Source organism: Callospermophilus lateralis, chromosome 3, assembly GCF_048772815.1.
Source record: "Callospermophilus lateralis isolate mCalLat2 chromosome 3, mCalLat2.hap1, whole genome shotgun sequence".
Lineage (NCBI taxonomy): Eukaryota > Metazoa > Chordata > Mammalia > Rodentia > Sciuridae > Callospermophilus > Callospermophilus lateralis.
In genome coordinates, this window is record NC_135307.1 from 97,716,045 (window position 1) to 97,735,197 (window position 19,153).

The 19,153-nt window shown below is 35.1% G+C and overlaps 1 protein-coding gene across 4 annotated transcripts in view; it reads right to left on the reverse strand.

Moving 5' to 3' along the window:
* Positions 1-19,153, reverse strand: part of Myo5a (myosin VA) — a 211,086-nt gene that overhangs the window by 109,174 nt on the left and 82,759 nt on the right. For all 4 annotated transcript variants that reach the window (XM_076850802.2, XM_076850801.2, XM_076850800.2 and 1 more), the window contains exons 4-5: positions 16,138-16,282; positions 1,694-1,850 (exon numbers count right to left, since the gene is read on the reverse strand). In XM_076850802.2, the coding sequence (XP_076706917.2) occupies positions 1,694-1,850; positions 16,138-16,282 (302 nt within the window). The remainder of the gene's footprint in view (positions 1-1,693; positions 1,851-16,137; positions 16,283-19,153) is intronic.

Sequence of the window (19,153 nt, forward strand, 5' to 3'; positions counted from 1 at the left end):
CTTTTATGTGGTCTAACCTAGAAGACATGGAATTTCCTAATGCTATCACAATAAAGACTTCAGGATATCCTAACATTAGGGACTAGAATGGCCTGAACTATTGCCAAATACTAGGAGTATGTTGTCATGATAAAACAAAGCATTGTTGCTTTCTGATCAAAAAAAAAAAAAAAAAAAAAAGCTGGCTCCATAAACTATTTACCTAATAATAACATCAGTAATACCCACCACTACATACCGAGATAAATACTTTGAAAACCTTAATTTGCTTAAAATCTTCACTATTTTCTTTTTGTGAAATTGTTTGTTGGTACCAAGAATTGGAACTAGGGGTGCTTCACCACTGAGCTACATCCCCATCCCTTTTTATATTTTATTTTCAGATAAAATATATTTTATATTTCAGATTTTCAGATAGAGTCTTGCTGAATTGCTGAGGCTAGTTTCAAACTTGCAATCCTCTTGCCTCAGCCTCCCAAGTAGCTAGTATTATAGGTGTGTGCCATTGTGCCGAGCTCAGTACTCTCTTTTAGCACAAACATCTGCTTCTTCCTATCCAATTTATTTCAGAAAACTTTTCCAGTTTTCTTTCCATAGCATACCAGCCTTGGAGGCCTCTCAACTTCCCCAACATATCTTGGAGAGCAGAAGTTCACAGCACTGTGTTTTCAAGTGACACACACAGCACTGCAAACCAGGCACAATTTACCTCTGGACAGATTATTGCAAAAACCACTTGTACCACAGGTGCACCACGCCAGTTTTAACTCCATCTGTGTTTAGGTGATAAATAAGGATTGACAAAGGAAAAAAATAGGAATAAAAAAAAAACCCATTTGAATTTTTTAATAGCAAGGTTTGTTTCTGTATGTCCAAACTAATTTCTGTCCATTTAACAAAACTTATTTTTCCTCATTTTCTTACAAAACTATAACTTTCTTAAAATTACATTCAAATAAAATACTTTATTTTCTTTGGCATAGTCATTTCTATCTTGTATATGTATTTGACTTTTGAAAGCACATTGTTCTTTCATTGGCTTTCACTATCAAGAACTTACAATCACTGAATTTCTTTTACTAACCTATATCTGTGTTACGTGATTAACAAAAAGAAGAGGAAGAGGAAGAAGAAGAAGAAGTAAAAATGTTTATGAGGTCATGGTTTAAGTTTATAATTCAAATTAGGGGAAAACTTTAAATTTAAAACTTTAAACTTTAAAGCAAATAGGTCAGATTAAGCACAGAAAATAAACTCTGAGCAAAGAAATAATGAAGTTCATTCATGTTTGAACATAGTAAACCCTATGTTTTGGAAAGAGCATAAATAACTCAGGAGGCAGGGGATAAGTAAATTGTACTTCTGGTACATAGAACAATAGGTTCGATCAATTAACCAAGAGAAAGAAACTTTAGAAAACAAAGTACTGCTACCTGTTATCACAGGCAACAATCCTATTGGTAGGTTAAAAATATAAGATTTTTAATTAAAGCAGATTTTTTGATGGCTGGGCTTTACTCAATCACCTTACATAATTTTCACTTTTCTTGGATGTATTACTAACATATAGAAAGGTATTTTTCTAATTTTAATGGCTGGGAGGCCCCTGATTATCTGATATATCAATTAGTTTTTTCAGTATGTTTCCTAATAACAGAATATATTTCGAAGGCCCAGGATGCTGCTGTCTTACCTCCATGATGGGGTTGGAGGCTAAGACCTTCTCTTCAACGTTGGCGTCACTGGCAGAACCACTTACAGTTGCAAAGTATCGCATGGCATACTTAGCTGAGACTGTTTTTCCTGCCCCAGACTCTCCACTTACAATGATGGACTGATTTCGCTCATCTCTGTAAAACAAAAAAGAGTAATTGCCAGTGCTGCCTGCTTCTGAATGTGATTATTTCTACTCCAGTCTCATTGATGAAGCACAGTAAATTTCTGCTGGATGCTACATGCAGCTATATGGAAAGAAACACAAGAATGCTATTTCCTAATAAAAATTACTACTTATAAACTAAAAATGAATAGAGGTTAAAGATATATACCATGAATTTAGTCTCACATTGTAAGATGGATCTATAATACAGATTCTCTGAATTTTTTGTAAGTGTGCACAAATCAAACATATTTTACTCCTAGAGAATTTCTTGAGTATCTTAAATTATTATTGTCAACTACCTCAAAAGAGAAAGGAGATACTATCTGAAGCCACAGAAGGGAAAACATTGAGAAATTTAGAAAAAATATCTATCTAATTAAAATTACAAAACCATTTAAAATATTTCAAATTATCTATTAGCTAACAACCCATTAAGTAGTGTTTCCCACAAACTCCAGCTCATAATAAAATACCTTTATCACCAGAGGAGAAATAAATAATCCATTTTGCTGACTGATTTCATTTAAATACATCAAGCCATAGTCATAGTTGGATATTATTCCTGTTAATAATAGTACAGAGACTATCTAGTGTTTACCTACGACTAACTTCAGAACTCAAAGACTAATATGACATCTTATTTAATTCACATAATAACTCAAAAACTCTAAGGATGAACTTGCTCAAAAGACTATTATTTCTTTGACACGGAGAGCCTGTATCTTTTTTACTTTACTTTTAACATCTAGCATTATGTCCAGAGCCTGACACATCACAAATGTGCACCAATTACAAGCTTATAGAACTTCAATGAACAACCTATCCTAGACATGAATCTTCCTAATTTGGCTATATTTTCTACTAGGACAGAAGAAGGAAACTTCGATTTCCTGAGATGAATCTTTTGGTCACTTTTAACCCATCAAAATAGATAAGCAAATAAATAAAAGTGGTATTATTTGTGCTTTAATTCACAAAGAGACAAGGTGACTTAAAAGGTTTTTAGTGGTATTATCCTACAAGGTCACAAGATATCGAGGTGTTATGGTTTGTATGAGAGGTGTCCCCTGAAAGTTCACATGTGAGAAAGCTCAAGGTTTGAAGGAGAAATGATTGGGTTATAGCTTTAGCCTAATCAGTGAGTTAATCCCTAATAGGATTAACTGAAGTGGTAGGGTGTGGCTGGAGGAGGTGGGAATTGGGGCATGGCTTTTGTGTATATATTGGTATCTGGTGAGTAGAGTCTCTCTCTCTCTTTTTTTTTTTTTTTTAAGAGAGAGACAGAGAGAAGGAGAGAGAGAGAGAGACAGAGAATTTTTTAATATTTATTTTTTAGTTATCGGCGGTCACAACATCTTTGTTTGTATGTGGCGCTGAGGATCGAACCTGGGCCGCACGCATGCCAGGCAAGCGCGCTACCGCTTGAGCCACATCCCCAGCCCCTCTCACTGCTTCTTGATCACCATGATGTTAACTGTTTCCCTTCGTTACATTCTTCCGCCATGATGTTCAGCCTCATCTGGCGTCCTGAGGAGTGGAGCTGCCCCTCTATGGACTAAGACCACTGAAAGGATGAGCCCTCAAATTAACCTTTTCTCTTCTACAATTGTTCTGGTCAGATCTTTTAGTCTCAGCAGCAAAAAATCTGACTAAAACAGCAGGTTTTTCTATTATACAATACAATTTTTTAATCTTTTAAAAGAGATTTATTTGTCCAACAAATATTTATGGTTTACATGTTCTAAATTGTGCTAAACATTACAGATAAAAGTTTAAAAGCTATGATGTGTGTCATCAGGTAGATGATGGTCTAATAGGAAAGACAGATCAATAATGCAAGATGATAAAACAGGTAATGGGGCATTGACAGGAGGAGGAGATTAACAGAGGCGCTTCCCTACAGATGAGAGTTAGGCAGGAGAGGGCACACAAGGAATGGAAAGTGAAGAAGGGACCATTCTAGGCACAAGAGAGAGCATAAAAGAAGACTCAGAATCCTAAGAAATTATAAAAGGGCAGGAAATTCAGTTCTGACGAAAAATGGAGTAATGACATTTAAATTTGAAGAAATTAGCAAGAAAATCATAATTATCTGTAAGGAGAGGTTAAGAAATTTGAACTTTGCCATTGCAAGATTTTAAACAGGAGAGTAACACCATCCAATTAGTAAAATCAGTCTGGCAGCAATTTGGAGTATGGGTAGCAGGGAATCCTGATAAAAAACTGAAAGTCTGAACAAGGGCTGTAGCGATCGATTAGCATTGAGAGAGACAGATGTATGTAAAAGACACAAAAATGGCAGAATCAATAGTAGTTGGCAATAAATTTCCAAAGTAGAAACTTAAGATTTTTCTAATAAAATGGTTCTTTTTTCTTAGAGAAAAAGGGTTTCTGCCTTATCGTACAGATTTTGAAAACTAGAATGGGAGTATTCAGTTCAGGCCTGATGAAGTACATTCATATTGTTCTACCAGGGTCATGTAGCAGACTGTACCTGACTCCCACACTGTGGAGAAAATCAGGAGGACCTATGTGACACACTAAGGAATCATTAATTCTTATAGTATAGACTTGTATGCAATCCCTATTTTTATAAAACTCCCTTGAACCTCATATTTGCCATCTCATCTCTTTATTTGAATTTCTAGAATTAAACCTAAAAATTCATTGCTTCTGTTTTTTCATGTCTGGTTTCAAATAAATAGCTCTAGTAAAATAGTTCATATTTTGGTGCTAATGTCCTTTTTAGTCATTTCAAATGTCCTCAATTTTATCTTTTTCAATACATTAATCAAGGGTTAGTGATAGTAGCATAGATTCTCTTCCAAGATATGATCAAAAAAATGAACTCTCCTATTCCCCCATGATCAGTTCTGTCCCTACACCCCATGTGACAATAACTTGACAAAATTCTTCTAGTACCCCTTCCAATAGCAAACAGGGTGAAGAGCCTGATAAAAAGAAAATCTTAATAGAAACTGCTATCCTAGACTGTACATTTGAAAAGCTATTGTAAATCTTAATGACAAAATATTGTGTCAAAAAATCTAGAAATTCTTATGTAATAGCCCTTTCTTATGATAAAGGGAAGAAGAAAATTTTTTTTTTTTTAAAGAGAGAGAGAGAGAGAATTTTTTAATATTTATTTTTTAGTTTGTTTTCGGCAGAAAACAAACTTGTACTTGGTGCTGAGGATTGAACCCAGGCCGCACGCATGCCAGGCGAGCGCGCTACCACTTGAGCCACATCCCCAGCCCCGAAGAAGAAAAATATTAAAGGCAATATAATCAATGATTGTCAAATGAATCACAGAGATTTTTACACACACACACACACACACACACACACACACACACACACACGTGAGGAACATGCCTGAGATACATCTTCTTTCCACAATTTATAGATCCATATGGCCAACAGTCTGTAAATGTTTCAAGGCGCCTTTACTATTTGTTATATTTTCATAAGTTTTTTGACAGAGTGGCTTTTCTTTTTATCCAAGTTTAGTATAGCATTGTAATATAGAAATAAATACCATTCTTTCATTTTATAAATCTCTAAATTTAGATTCTGGTCAGTTGTGGTTTGGATAAGTGCCTCCCCAAAGCCCCATGTGTTCAAGGCTTGGTTTCCAGCCTGTGGTGCTATTGGGAGGTGGCAGCCTAGTAAAGAGGTAGGGCTTAGTAAGAGAAAGTTAGGGCACTGGAGCATACCATTAAGGGGGATATTGGGACTCCAGCCCTTTTGACTCTCTTTGCTTCCTGAGTGCTATGAGGTCAGCAGCTTCCTCCACTACATGCTCCTGCCACAATGAACTCCCTCATTACAAGCTCTGAAACAACTATCCAGTGAAGAATGAACTAAAACTTTCAAATTACGAGCCAAGATAAACCTTATCCCTTTTTAAGAAAATTATCTCGTGTATTTTTGTCACATGATAGAAAACTAATATAGTCCTAGCCCCATTGTTTGCCACTTTCATGGTTCTGAGCAGCTGCATGACATCTCTAAGTCATAGTTTTATCATGTTTAAGATTAATGAAAGCCAGGTGAGGTGGTGAACGCCTGTAATCCTATCGACTTGAGAAGTGAGGCAGGAGTATCATGAGTTCAAATCCAGCCTCAGCAACTTAGTGAAGCCCTAAGCAACTCAGCAAGACCCTGTCTCTAATAAATATTTTTTAAAAGGACTGGGGATGCTGGGATTGTGGCTCAGTGGTGGAGTGCTTGCTGCCTAGTGTGTGAGGCACTGAGTTTGATTCTCAACTCTGCATATAAATAAAATGAATAAAATAAAGGTCCATCAACATCTTAAAAAAATATTAAAAGGGGGGTGGGGCTGGGGCTGGGCTCAATGGTTAGTGCTCCTGTGTTCAATCCCTGGTACAAAAAAAAAAAAAAAAAAAAAAGAATTCAAGATTAATGGAAACGAAAGTACTATGATTTATCTAAAAATCAAACAGACTCTGTGGTTGATTTTTCAGAGCCTACATTAAGCTATAGTGAACTCTTGAGAACAAGAATTGGACCAGGACAGGCCTACAGATCATCATTAAGATGGGCAACCTTTTCCCCTTAGAGGGTCCCTAAATCAAAGGTGGCCACAAATCAATAAGGGCTTTAAAGAGGAAAACATAAAACAATACATTGTTTGCTCTTGTGTGTATATGTGTGTGTGTGTTTTGCTGGGGACTGGACCTATGACCTCATGCATGCTAGGCTAACCATACCATTGAGCTTCAGCTCTAGCCTCACTGTTTGCTTTTAAATCAAGAATAGGAATCAGAAATTTTTACAAAATCAGTATAGTGCAGTCTTTAAAACATATTTCAGTTCTTTGTAGTTACAGGAAGAAATGTCAAAAAGAAAGGATAAGAGCATAGATGGAAGTGGGAGAGACACGGAAGGGAAAGAAGGAGACGGAAGGGAAAGGAAAATCCATAAGAAAAGGATAAACATATACACAGGGAAAAAGAAAAAGAGGATGATAGAAAAGGGAGTAGGCAAAATATCAGGGAGAAAATTTATACTAAACATCACAGTCCACCCTCTTTTACTCATTTGAGCTGTGGGCTTTAGATTTTTACATATATATGCATGTTAATATACTATTCCTTGATTTTTCTTTTTTTTGTACTGAGGATTGAAACCCAAGGATGTTTTGCCACTGAGCTACATCCCCAACCCTTTTTATTTTGAGACAATTTCCCACTATGTTGCTGAAGGTCTTGTTAAATTGTTGAAGCTAGTCTCCAATTTGTGATCCTCCTGTTTCAGCCTCCCAAATCTCTGGGATTACAAATGAATCAAATACAGAGAGAATTTCTTCTGTTTCCCAAGAATTTTACAGGTGTGTACCACTACATCCAGATGTTCTTTGAAATTTTGATGAGTTTATCAGTCACTATTCACAATTTTTGTTTGCTTGTGTCTTTACAAGGAACTTCTTTCTACTTTTGGAATATATATGTCACTTTAAGGGGCTAATTTTTGGGGGTGAGGGGTACCAGGGATTGTACTCAGGGGCACTTGACCACTGAGCCACATGCCCAGTCCTATTTTGTATTTTATTTAAAGGCAGGGTCTCACTGAGTTGCTTAGTGCCTTGCTTTTGCTGAGGCTGGCTTTGAACTCGCAATCCTCCTGCCTCAGCCTCCAAGCCACTGGGATTACAGGCATGCGCCACCACACCTAGCTTAAGGGTCTAATTTTAAAAACCAAACTAAAGTACAAAGATCCTTCATCTCTCATGAAGGACAGGTCAATCTGGACCACCCTCTAGATGCATAAACTAAAGATTTGATTCCTGAATTGGCCAGTTCTCTCCAGGGTCTCTACAACAATCCTAAATAGCCTGGACACTGGATATTTGGGAGCAGAGTTGAGATCTACTGACTTGTTTCAATCAATAGTGTTCCAGAGTCTCTAACGTTAACTAAAAGCCTCCACCTAAAAAGTCTGCTTCATTGACTCATTCGTTCTTTCAACAAACATGTTATGAGCAGCCACAATGTGCTAACCATTTTACGAAGCCTGAAGACTATTGTCATAACTTCCCAAGAGAGACTAAAAAGCACACAGTTAAAAATACAGCAGGTAGTAATTACTATAAAAGAGGTCTACCCAGTATACCATGAAAGCATAAAGAAAGGGCATGGAACCAGTGGGAAAAGTGAGAAAGCAAAGTCAGGAAAAGCTTGCTAGAAAAGATAGTGGATTGACTCTTATTATAATTGATTATGATAATTGTCTTTTGATTATAATAATTAAGAGAAACCAGATTGTATGAGATGAAGGAAGTGGAAATTAAACTATGCAGAGGCATGTGAAACCCCAGGAAAAAAATCAAGAAAAGGATATCCACTCTGGGTTGATGAGAAAGTGAGATGTTACACTTGAATCTGTTTTTTCCTTTGAAGTTATCAGTGACCACCATTTGGTCTACTCAGTCTTTCTCATATCGATGAAGTTTTCATTTTGTACCAAGTATATTATTTTATGGATTTTTCTTTTGAACTTTATCCTTTACAAAAATGTTATCACTCTAGTTTTTCATGGTCATAAGGAATACTATTCATATCTCCCAAGACAATCAACTTGTTCTCTGTAAACTGAATAAGCATACTTTCAATTCACATCCAAGTCATTAACAAGGACACTATGTAATGATAACCTCAGACCTGATTATTGCAGAACACAATGTAATATTTTCAATCATGTTATGTTAACTCTCTGATAATCACCATTGGGTGCTGCCAAGTACCTTGGTAAACTGAACAAGCATGGAAGCTTCCATTTTTAGCTTATAAGTAAACATGCTCACCTGAAACACAATCTAGAGCTTTTCTTTTTTGAAGGCAATTGATATAATTATTTTCTCTGCATTTGATCCATTTGTAAACAAAGAAGATATTAAATTAATATAATAAAATGCTTTCTTCCAAAGTTGCTTTTATTGTAGTGACTTAAAGATGTGGCTTTATTGAGACTCTAATCTTTTATTAAAAGTTAGGCTTTTATACACTATTGTCAGTAATCAAAATCCAGTTGCTTTTCTGTTTCTCAAGAATATTTACTTTCAGTTAGCTCCAAAAAGAAAATACTTAAATCCAGGAAGTGTTGTGAGCCTGTAGTCTCATCTACTAAAGATGCTGAGGTAGGTGGAAGACTTGGGCCAAAAAGTTTGAGGCCACCTGGGACAACACAGAAGACCCCAACCTCAAAATAACAATACAAAACACATAAACTCTAAAGTTGATATTAGACAATGAGTTCACAATTGCAGCATTTAGTTTTTTTAATATTTATTTTTTAGTTGTAGGTGAACACAATATATTTATTTCATTTTTATGTGGTACTGAGGATTGAACCCAATGCCTCATGCATGCTAGGCACTGAGCCACAACCCCATCCCAGCATTTAGTTTTATTTTTGAAGTATAAACATTTACTCTAAAAGAAGGTGCTGCTCCTTGTTACTTATCCAAAAGAACTAAAAATCAGCGTACTGCAGTGATACAACCACTTCAATGTTTATAATACCATAATTCACAATAGCCAAATTATGGAATCAGTCCAGATGCCCATCAGTAGATGAGTGCATGTCGAAAATGTGAGATACACACACACACACACACACACACACACACACACACACACACACACACAGTAGAGTTTTACTCAGCCACAGAAATGAAACTGTGGCATTTTCTGATGGAAATGGAGAACCTCAGACTAAATGAAAGAATCTAGACTTAGAAAATCAAGGGTCAAATGTTTCCCCTTGTATGTGGAAACTAGAGCAAAATAAGGGAAAGAATGTGCTAATTCTGGGGGAAGGTTGGATACCATAAATATATAGGAAAGATAAGTGGAACAGAAAGGAGAGGAGGAGGAAAGGGTGGGAAGGGAAAATATGGAATGAGTTTCACAAAATCATGAGTATGAAAATATTCGTATATAAATGTAACACAAGGAATTTCACCTTTATATACATGTAGAACGTATCAATAATAAATAAATAAATGAGCAAAAGGACGATCAGTAAAGGAAGGAGAACATAGGGAGAAAAGGGAAGGAAAGTGGGGGAATGGACACTGAAATCAAATCCCTTGCATGTATGATTTTGTCAAAATAAACCCAATTACTATGTATAACTATAATGCTCCAATAAAATAAAGCAGCTATAATATTTTAAAAGGTACTGGTCAATATCCAAGATACAGAATCAACCTGTCTATTAGTAGATGAATAAATAAAGTGTAATATATGTGTGTGTGTGTGTGTGTGTATACACACACACATATATCACAGGATGTTATTTAGACATATAAAGATGAAATCCTGTCATTTGTGACAACATGGGTAGACCTGAAAGACATTTTGTTAAGTGAAATAAGCCAGGCACAGAAAGAAAAATACTGCATGATCTCACGCATATGCAGAAAATAAAAAGTAAATCTCATAAATCTGAGTAGAATAATGGTTGCCAGAGGGCTTCAGATGGTAGAGTGCTTGCCTTGTATGCACAAGGACCTGGGTTCAATCCCCAGCACCACACACACACACACAAAAAAAAAAAAGAAGAAGAAGAAAAATGGTTACTAGAGGCTGAAGTGGGTAGGGGTAAGGATGGTCAACAGGTACCAAGATTGATCAAGAGGTACCAATATTGGTCAACCGGTACCAAGTCAAGTTACATAGCAGAAATAAGTTCTGGAGTTCTATTATACAGCAGGGTAACTATAGTCATTAATAATATATACTTTTAAGTGGCTAGAAGACTTGGATATTTCATCACAAATAAACAATAGATGTTTGAGGTACTATATATACTAATTACCCTGATTTGATTATTACATAGTGTATACATGTATCCAAACATCACATTGTGCCCTGTTATTATGTCAATTAAATATAAAATAAAATAGAACACCTTAAAAAAAAGATGGTGCTGGTACTGCTGAAAGCTGTTCTTTAAAGAGGCAGTGAGACTTTTCAAGCATTAAAAACAACTGTTTTCTAGGGATTCTTGCTTATATCATTCAATTCCTAACAAGAAACCTGTTAACATGGCTTCAGTGTCTCTCATTCGACCTGAGTTTTCTGTTCCATAAGTACAGAAACCATATAGTATATAAACATTCCAAATAGAAACAGCTAATTATATTTAGTTATAATTTTTACATACTGCAGTAATTTATACAAATTATATTTTAATCCTACTGCAACCATATGGGGTAGTCAGTACTGAGTAAGTTTCATATAAGTAGCACATACATAAAAATTTTAAAAGAGGAATCATTTACTGTGAGCTGGGATTGTCTGAAAGTAAAGTTTGAGAAGGATAATGTGAATAAAGCACATAAAGAAATAGCAAGAAGGATATTCTAGGCTGAATAAAAGATGCAGAAATGGAACTAGGCAATGTGAATTTGAATAAGGCCAGATAGTTAAAAGTAAGAAAACTAAATGGCAAAGAAGAAAGGTTTATAGTCTCAGGGCCAGATTCAAATCTCAGCTCCCAGATTTCTTTTATTAAAATATGACTTGAACAAGTTACTTCTGTTTCCTCACCTGTAAAGCAGCGGTGATGATATCTGTTTCTAGGGATAAAATGAAGATTACAGGTAACATGTCTGGCACTTTGTTTGGCACACAACAGGCAGACATCTAAGCATGTAGCTATTAATTAATATAAGTTAATCCACCCTTACATACCATAGATAGATGATCTCCAACTTATAATGATGTGGGATATAAACAAACTCATGACTTGCTCATCATAAGTCAAGGAGCATCTGAATAGAATTATTAAATAGCATGTAGAACATCAAGTCTATCTGCATAACTAGGTTACTTGGAATCACATGGCAGCTGAATCGCAGTTAACAGGAGACATCTTCCACTTGGTCAATGGACCTTATGACAGTGGGGCATCCAGAGATCATGTAGCTAAATGAAAAAAGGGGCCACCCTAAGGAAAGATCTGACAATGAATAAAGTCAGGAGAAAATAAAACCAGATTAGAAACTAAAGTAATGAAAGGAGAATGAGACTTTATAATAATAATGACTATGATGAAAGGAAAAGCTTATATTTGAATACCACTTAGTATTTTTCAAAATAGTTTTGTATTATCAACTAATATAATTTTAACATCTGAGGTAAACAGTTTAGACATTCTTTTCCTCTTTGGGGGAAACAACACGAGAGCTTGGTGGCTAGTGCGGTAGAGCAGAGCTGGGTGTTATACCCCACATCTCCTGATTCCCAGGTAAGGTCTATACTGTGATCCTTCTGCTTTGCTGCACATTTCTTTATCTGTCCTCTGCTCAGAAGAAGAAAAATACTACATGCTAGTCTCCATTAAACAGAAAGGTAGCAAATGCATTCCACGGAATAGTCTGTAAATGTAAAACTAGGTATTAGTGAAATTGTTCTATTTATATGTAATTAAACTGAGATCCAAGGAAATTTTGAGATTCAAGTTAAATAGTTAATTATTGGTAGAGACTCAACTAGTACAGATATCTTTTTTACTATACCAAAATTAACTGCACCGAACTAGCTAATTTCAAGTAGAACTATAAATGAAACAGTAAAATTGATTCACAAAAGAGAGAAAATATAGAAAAGTTAAGCAATCAGTACTACCTGATTTAAGGGAAACAAAATTAAAATATGTTATTTTAAAGCAAATAACATTATGACTTAGATATTAAAGAACAATCAATTTCAACATGAGAAATGACTAGCAACAATGTGAAATGAATATATGATAATAAAAATAGACACTGCAGTCCATTGAGGTTTTCTCCTCTGGAGGTAATCAGGAATACTAAAATTAGGAGGCTATTCTATAAAATTATTTGTATTCTCTTAAAATATTTTTGTTCTCCAAGGAGCATGTTTAGAAAGGAACCATGAGCCAAGCATTCTGGTTATTGCTACTGTCATGCTTGAGAAGAATCACTACTGTTAACTTTGCTTTGAGAAGAGATGCCTAAAACAGCATTTCAACCTTAAAGATCTAAAATGGAAGCCCACCCCTACTCTTTGCCCCACACCACACATATTCACAACTTGCTCCTCTTACTACTTCTCTATCTCAGCAAATGGTACTTTCAATGTTCTAGAACTCAGATTAAATCTTTGTCCCTATCTCCAATTTCTTTCTCACATAAGCAAGTCTTTGCCAGTTCTATTGTAAAAGATATATTCAGAATCCACCCACTTCCTAACCCTTTCCACTAATATCCTAAAACTAAAATTATCATTCCTTGCTTAGACTGTTGCAATAACCTAGCTGATCTCCTACTTTCTACCCTTGACCCTGTCTGTTCTTTTAAGGTTTGCTTTGTAAATTCAGTTTTCTCATGACTTCAAACAAAAAAAATTGCAAAAATAGTAAAACAAACTCCTGTATGTGTATTACCTAGATTCACCAGCTGTCCATTTGCCTTATTAATATGTTTCTCTTATTCTGATGTTTCCTAAAATATTTGAATGTAGGTTGCAAACATGATTCTTTTTAGAGCATATTTCTCAGAGACTTGTTCTAACATATCTACAATGATCAAAATCAGGATCAATAATATTGATATAATAGTACCACCTAATCCCAGTACATATTCCAATTTTATTAATCATCCAGCATTGTCCTCAACATGGCACTTATAGATACTTCATAAATTGTGCATTTTATTTATTTTTAGTCTTTATCATGATTTGCTTTGTGGGGTAGGAATTTTTGCTTATTTCATCTAATTTTTTTTTGCTGTTTCTCTTGTGTCCAGGACAGTACCTGGTGTCTGGCATGCTCCTGTACCTTTGATTCATGACTGGAAGCCTAAGCCTTAGCTGTTGTATCAGACTTTAAGGTTGTACTAACAACATAATACCATAACTGGTTGAAACATACTTTAAAACTGCCTTAAAAAGAAAACTAAGCAAAGAGAAAAAGATAAGCCTTCAGTTAAGAAATCACAGTGTATGACTAAGCCACAGGGATGATAAAGCAGAGTGGGGAAAATGCTAGGAAACCAAAGTAAATCTAAGGGTAAATCTAACACCATTCATAATACCATTCATTCATTTGCTATGGATTACCACAGAAAAGATGGTAAGAGCCATGTCTTCTTATTTAAGACTACCAAGGGGGATGGTGATGTAGCTCAGTCGTAGAGGACATGCTTAGCATGTTCAAGGACCTGGGTTTGATCCCCAGAACACAAAATGCAAAACAAAAGGGCCTGGGGAGAAAGGAAGGAAGAAGGAAAAGAACAAGAAAAAGAATAATATTTTCCAAAAAGTCATATAAATTTTCTCAGTAGTATTAAATTTTCAGGAATTATTTTTAGGGTCTAGTGATCCATGTGACTCTCTCTTGGTCCACTAGTTCTCAGGTTGTACTGAGTGGTACTAAAGTTTCCTGTAATGCTCCAATACTCTACAAATCAAATATTGGTAGACTTTTCCAACTTAAGGAGAAAATATACTGATTGAGGGAATTTTCTCAAATTTTTAAGCTTAAAAACAATGCTTAAAAATAATTTTCTTAAAATTTATATATTTCTTACTACTTTATAAAAGAATCTGGCATACTGTGGCCTATTATACAGTGCTAAACTATGTTTAGTCATTTTATATGCAACATATTAACATTTATAGTATCAGACTAATTAAATTTGAAAAATGGTCTTAGTAATGAGACTTTGAAAAAGTTACTACATGACTTCTCTATGATTCAGTTTTCTCATTGGTAAAATAAAGTTTAATAATAAAGTGAAACTCAGAAGGTGGTTTTAAGGATAAAACTAGTTAATAAGGGAAAAGCAATCAATCAATGTCTTATAGAAAGAGAACATGTAATAACTATTATTTGCCATAAGAGTTATTACCATTAATAGTATTTTATTAGGAAAAGGGCACAATGACTTCTAAGGGTTCTTTCATTGAAATAATTCTATAATTTTGTTACAATGGTCCAATCATGTACAATCTTCCTGACTGAAGAAGAGAAAATAAAAAACTCTACAATATTAGTGTTCTCTCCACTCATAACTACTTAAGAGTTTCTCAAATTTTATATATATATATTTGACCAAGTTCTGCTTTGTAAGCTGGAGAAATTAGTCAAATATATGCTATTATTTTATGCATTCATTCTTTTACATTATTTTGTATTACATATTATTAAGTGTAATCTAATCCTGAGAATATATTTCTCCTATTTTCCACCCTCAAAATGTTAGGGTCCTGGGGCTGGGGTTGTGGCTCAGAGGTCGAGCACTTGCCTAGCACATGTGAGGCACTGGGTTCGATCCTCAGCACCACATTAAAAAAAAAAAAATTGTCAATCTATAACTAAAAAATAAATATTTTTTAAAAATGTTAAGGTCTTGTGGTTAATATCAGATATAAGGGCTGGGGCTATAGCTCAGTGGCACAGCATTTGCCTTGCATGTGTGAGGCACTGGTTTTGATCCTTAGCACCACATAAAAATAAAAAAAATTTTAAAAAGGCATTCTGTCCATACATAACTACAAATTTTTTTTTTAAATCTGATATATTTTACAGATGATATTCAAGATGAGTGATGCCCTATCATAATATTAAAATTATACTTTCTTTTAGATTTAATTCTCTAGGGTACAGACTAATCCCCGTTCCCCCCCACACACACACCAGTTCATAGGTCTTTTAGTTCTGGTCTATCATTCTACTGAATGACATTAGGCAAGTCATTTAATATCACTAAAACTTGATCCTCTCATCTGTAAAATATAACTTCTGTCCTTGCCTAGTCACAGAATCATGGTGAGATTCCAAAGGCAATATTTTTAAAACTGTACGTCTTTTTATAAATGTGAGATTATGTATGTGTGTATGTAATTGGGGACTAAACCAAAGAGAGCTTTATCACTGAGTTATAGCCCCAGTTCTTTTCATTTTTTATTTTGAGACAGGGTCTCACTAAGTTGCTGAGGCTGGCTGCAAACTTATGATCTTTCTGCCTGAGGCCCTCGAATCACAGGGTTTACAGGTATATACTACCACATTTGGCCAACAAGAGATTATTTTAGTATTTAATAAAAATCCAGGTCATGCAGACAAACTGGTTACCAAGGTTGCTTAGTTAGTAATGATACATGAACTGCCATTAACTTTAAAAATATCCATGACCTTACAAAGAAGAAATTATCACATATAATAAGAGCCATGAAGTAATAATAAAAGCTTTCACCAACCTGGCCATTTGCTTATAGGCTTCTTCAGCTACTGCAAAGATATGTGGATCCATATCACCCATGTTCTGACCACTGTAAGCATTAATAATATCTTCTCCATAAATAGGCAGTTGTTCATAAGGATTTATAGCTACTAGGACTATACCTGGAGGGAGGGGACAAAAAAGAAAAAGAAAAAGATATCAGTGATATCCTAATGAACATATCAAACTTGGCATAAAGTAAAATTAACACAAACTTCATTTCATTTTTAGTTCATATTAAACTAATATATTGTTCAAAGATCAAAATACACAACTTTTTAAAAATTCATTTATTCTAATTTGTTATATATGACAACAGAATGTATTTCAATTCATAGTACACATACACAGCACAATTTTTCATGTCTCTGGTTGTATACCAAGTGCTGGGAGCCATCAGCCAAGTAGGTATGACAATTTCCTTGCCAGCGTACCCCCCATGTTTCTTTAGTGGAAGGACTCGTGGAAATAGGACATTTTGCAGCTACATTGCATGTAAGGTGACCTTGCTCAAGGACCAGGGCGGATCCGTGTTTAGGATGTTCCTGGTTTAGCATAATAGGAGATTAGGGTGTTCCCCGTTTAGAATAGGGCATATCCTGCTGCCTGAGTTCCTCTTGAGTTCTTAGGGTCAGACAGTATTTTTGGGAGACAGAAGCCCAGTGGAGTGGTGGATTTGGGCAGAGAACGTGGATTTCCCCAGAACCTGTTTGTAGATGGCCGGTGTGAGTTCGGGAATAAAGAATTGCTGTTTGAATCTACAAGCTGTGTGGTGGCTTGTGATTTGTGCCCAGCCAGAGACTGTGGCAACCAAGTAGAGTCACACCATTTATGTCTTCATACTTGTACCTTGAATAATGATGTCTATCTCATTACACAGTCTTTCCTACCTCCATGCCCCCCCTCTTCCCCTACCTCCCCTTTGCCCTATCTAAAGTTCCTCCATTTCTCCCATAGTACCCCCCACCATCCCTATTATGGATCAGCATCCTCATATCAGAGAAAATATTCGGCATTTGGTTTTTTGGGATTGGCTTACTTAGCATAATATTCTCCAGCGCCATCTATTTACCAGCAAATGCCATGATTTTATTATTTTTAATTCCTGAGTAGTATTCCATTGTGTATATATAACACAGTTTCTTTATCCATTCATCTACTGAAGGGCATCCAGGTTGGTTCCACAATTTAGCTATTGTGAATTGTGCTCCTTTTATAAACATTGATATAGCTGCATCACTATAGTATGCTGTTTTTAAGTCCTTTGGGTATAAACCAGGGAGTGGGATAGCTGGGTCAAATGGTGGTTCTATTCCAGGTTTTCCAAGGAATCTCCATACTGCTTTCCATATTGGTTGCTCCAATATGCAGTGCCACCAGTAATGTATGAGTGTGCCTTTCCCCCCACATCCTCGCCAACACTTATTGTTGTTTGTATTCTTAAAAGCTGCCATTCTGACAGGAGTGAGATGAAATATTAGAGAAGTTTTGATTTGCATTTCTCTAATTGCTAGAGATGTTGAACATTTTTTCATATATTTGCTGATAAATTGTATGTCATCTTCTGAGAAGTGTCTGTTTAGTTCCTTGGCCAATTATTGATTGGGTTATTTTTCTTTTTGATGTTAAGATTTCTGAGGTCTTCATATATCCTAGAGATTAGTACATGTGGTAAAAAATTTGCTCGCATTCTGTAGGCTCTCTATACCACAACTTTTGTCTCTCTGAATCATTATACATCGTCCTAACTAAAACACCATTAAAGAATTGGGCTGGGTTTTTAAAAATAATGTTATTAGGCTGGGGATTTAACTTAGAGGTAAAATGTTTGCCCAGCATGAATGAAGGCTTGGGTTCAATCCATAGTATCAGGAAAAAAAAAATTTAAGTGAAAATGTTTTAGTACTCTAAATACTTCCTACTTCTAGAAATTTATCCAAACAAAATAGAGATTCATGTATAGGTTTGTTTTTAAATATAGATCTTTATCATGTTATTCATAATAGTAAAAATGGAAACAAAGAAAATATGTAATAAAAGTAAAGTAGTTGAACACATTCTGTGACATCTACATGACTATTGGGCTACCACTGTAAATCACCTATTTTTGAAGACTATAAAATGTCTTAGAAAAACATGACACAAAACTATACATGATTTCATCTTTATATCTGCTTATAGTCTTTCACAGGTACACAAAGAGAGTATTTAAGTTTAAAAAAATAAAAAATTTAAGTCAATGGAATACTGGCTATTTTTCACTGGTGAATTACATGCAATTGTTATTCCTTTTTGATACTTTTCTGTATTCTTTAATATTTTACAGTAGCTACATATATTACTATAATGAAGTTATTCACTTAACAAATATTCTTTAGCTCCAACTATGTTTCAAGTCTTTTCTAAATGCTGATTTTACATCAGAAAACAGAAAAAACAAATCTTTGTGCTCATGGAGCTTATAGTCTAGAAGGAAATTCAGATGACTAACAAAATAAGTAAAAAAAAATAGATACATCTATATGTATGGTTTAGAGAGTAGTAAGGAAAAAAGGAGAAAAATAATATAAGCAAGGAAGATAGCTGGGAGGGGAAAAAGCCTTATAATTTAGATAGGGTGGCCAGGGAAGACTTCATTGAGAAAATAACATGTACCAAAGAAAAATAAAAATTGAGAAAAAAAATATTCAGTCAATGGTGGAAAATAAAAAGGTTAACATCAAGGATCTAAAGGATGTACATTCTTTTAAGAAGAAAGGGTGGCTGCTCCTGTTCAAACACTGCATTGGGCACAGAAGGCAAAAAGACTCAGATGGAAATTCAGATCTGAGTCTCAGAGAGAGAAAAAGTAAAAGAAAGCTGAGAGTTCAGTAGAGAAAATAGAGGATAAGAATAAAATAAAGAAAAAGAAGAAAAAAAAAGAAAAGACAGATGGGGAGAGGGAAGGAAACAAAAAACAGACACTCATGCATAGGCTTCATTTCTAAGAGAGA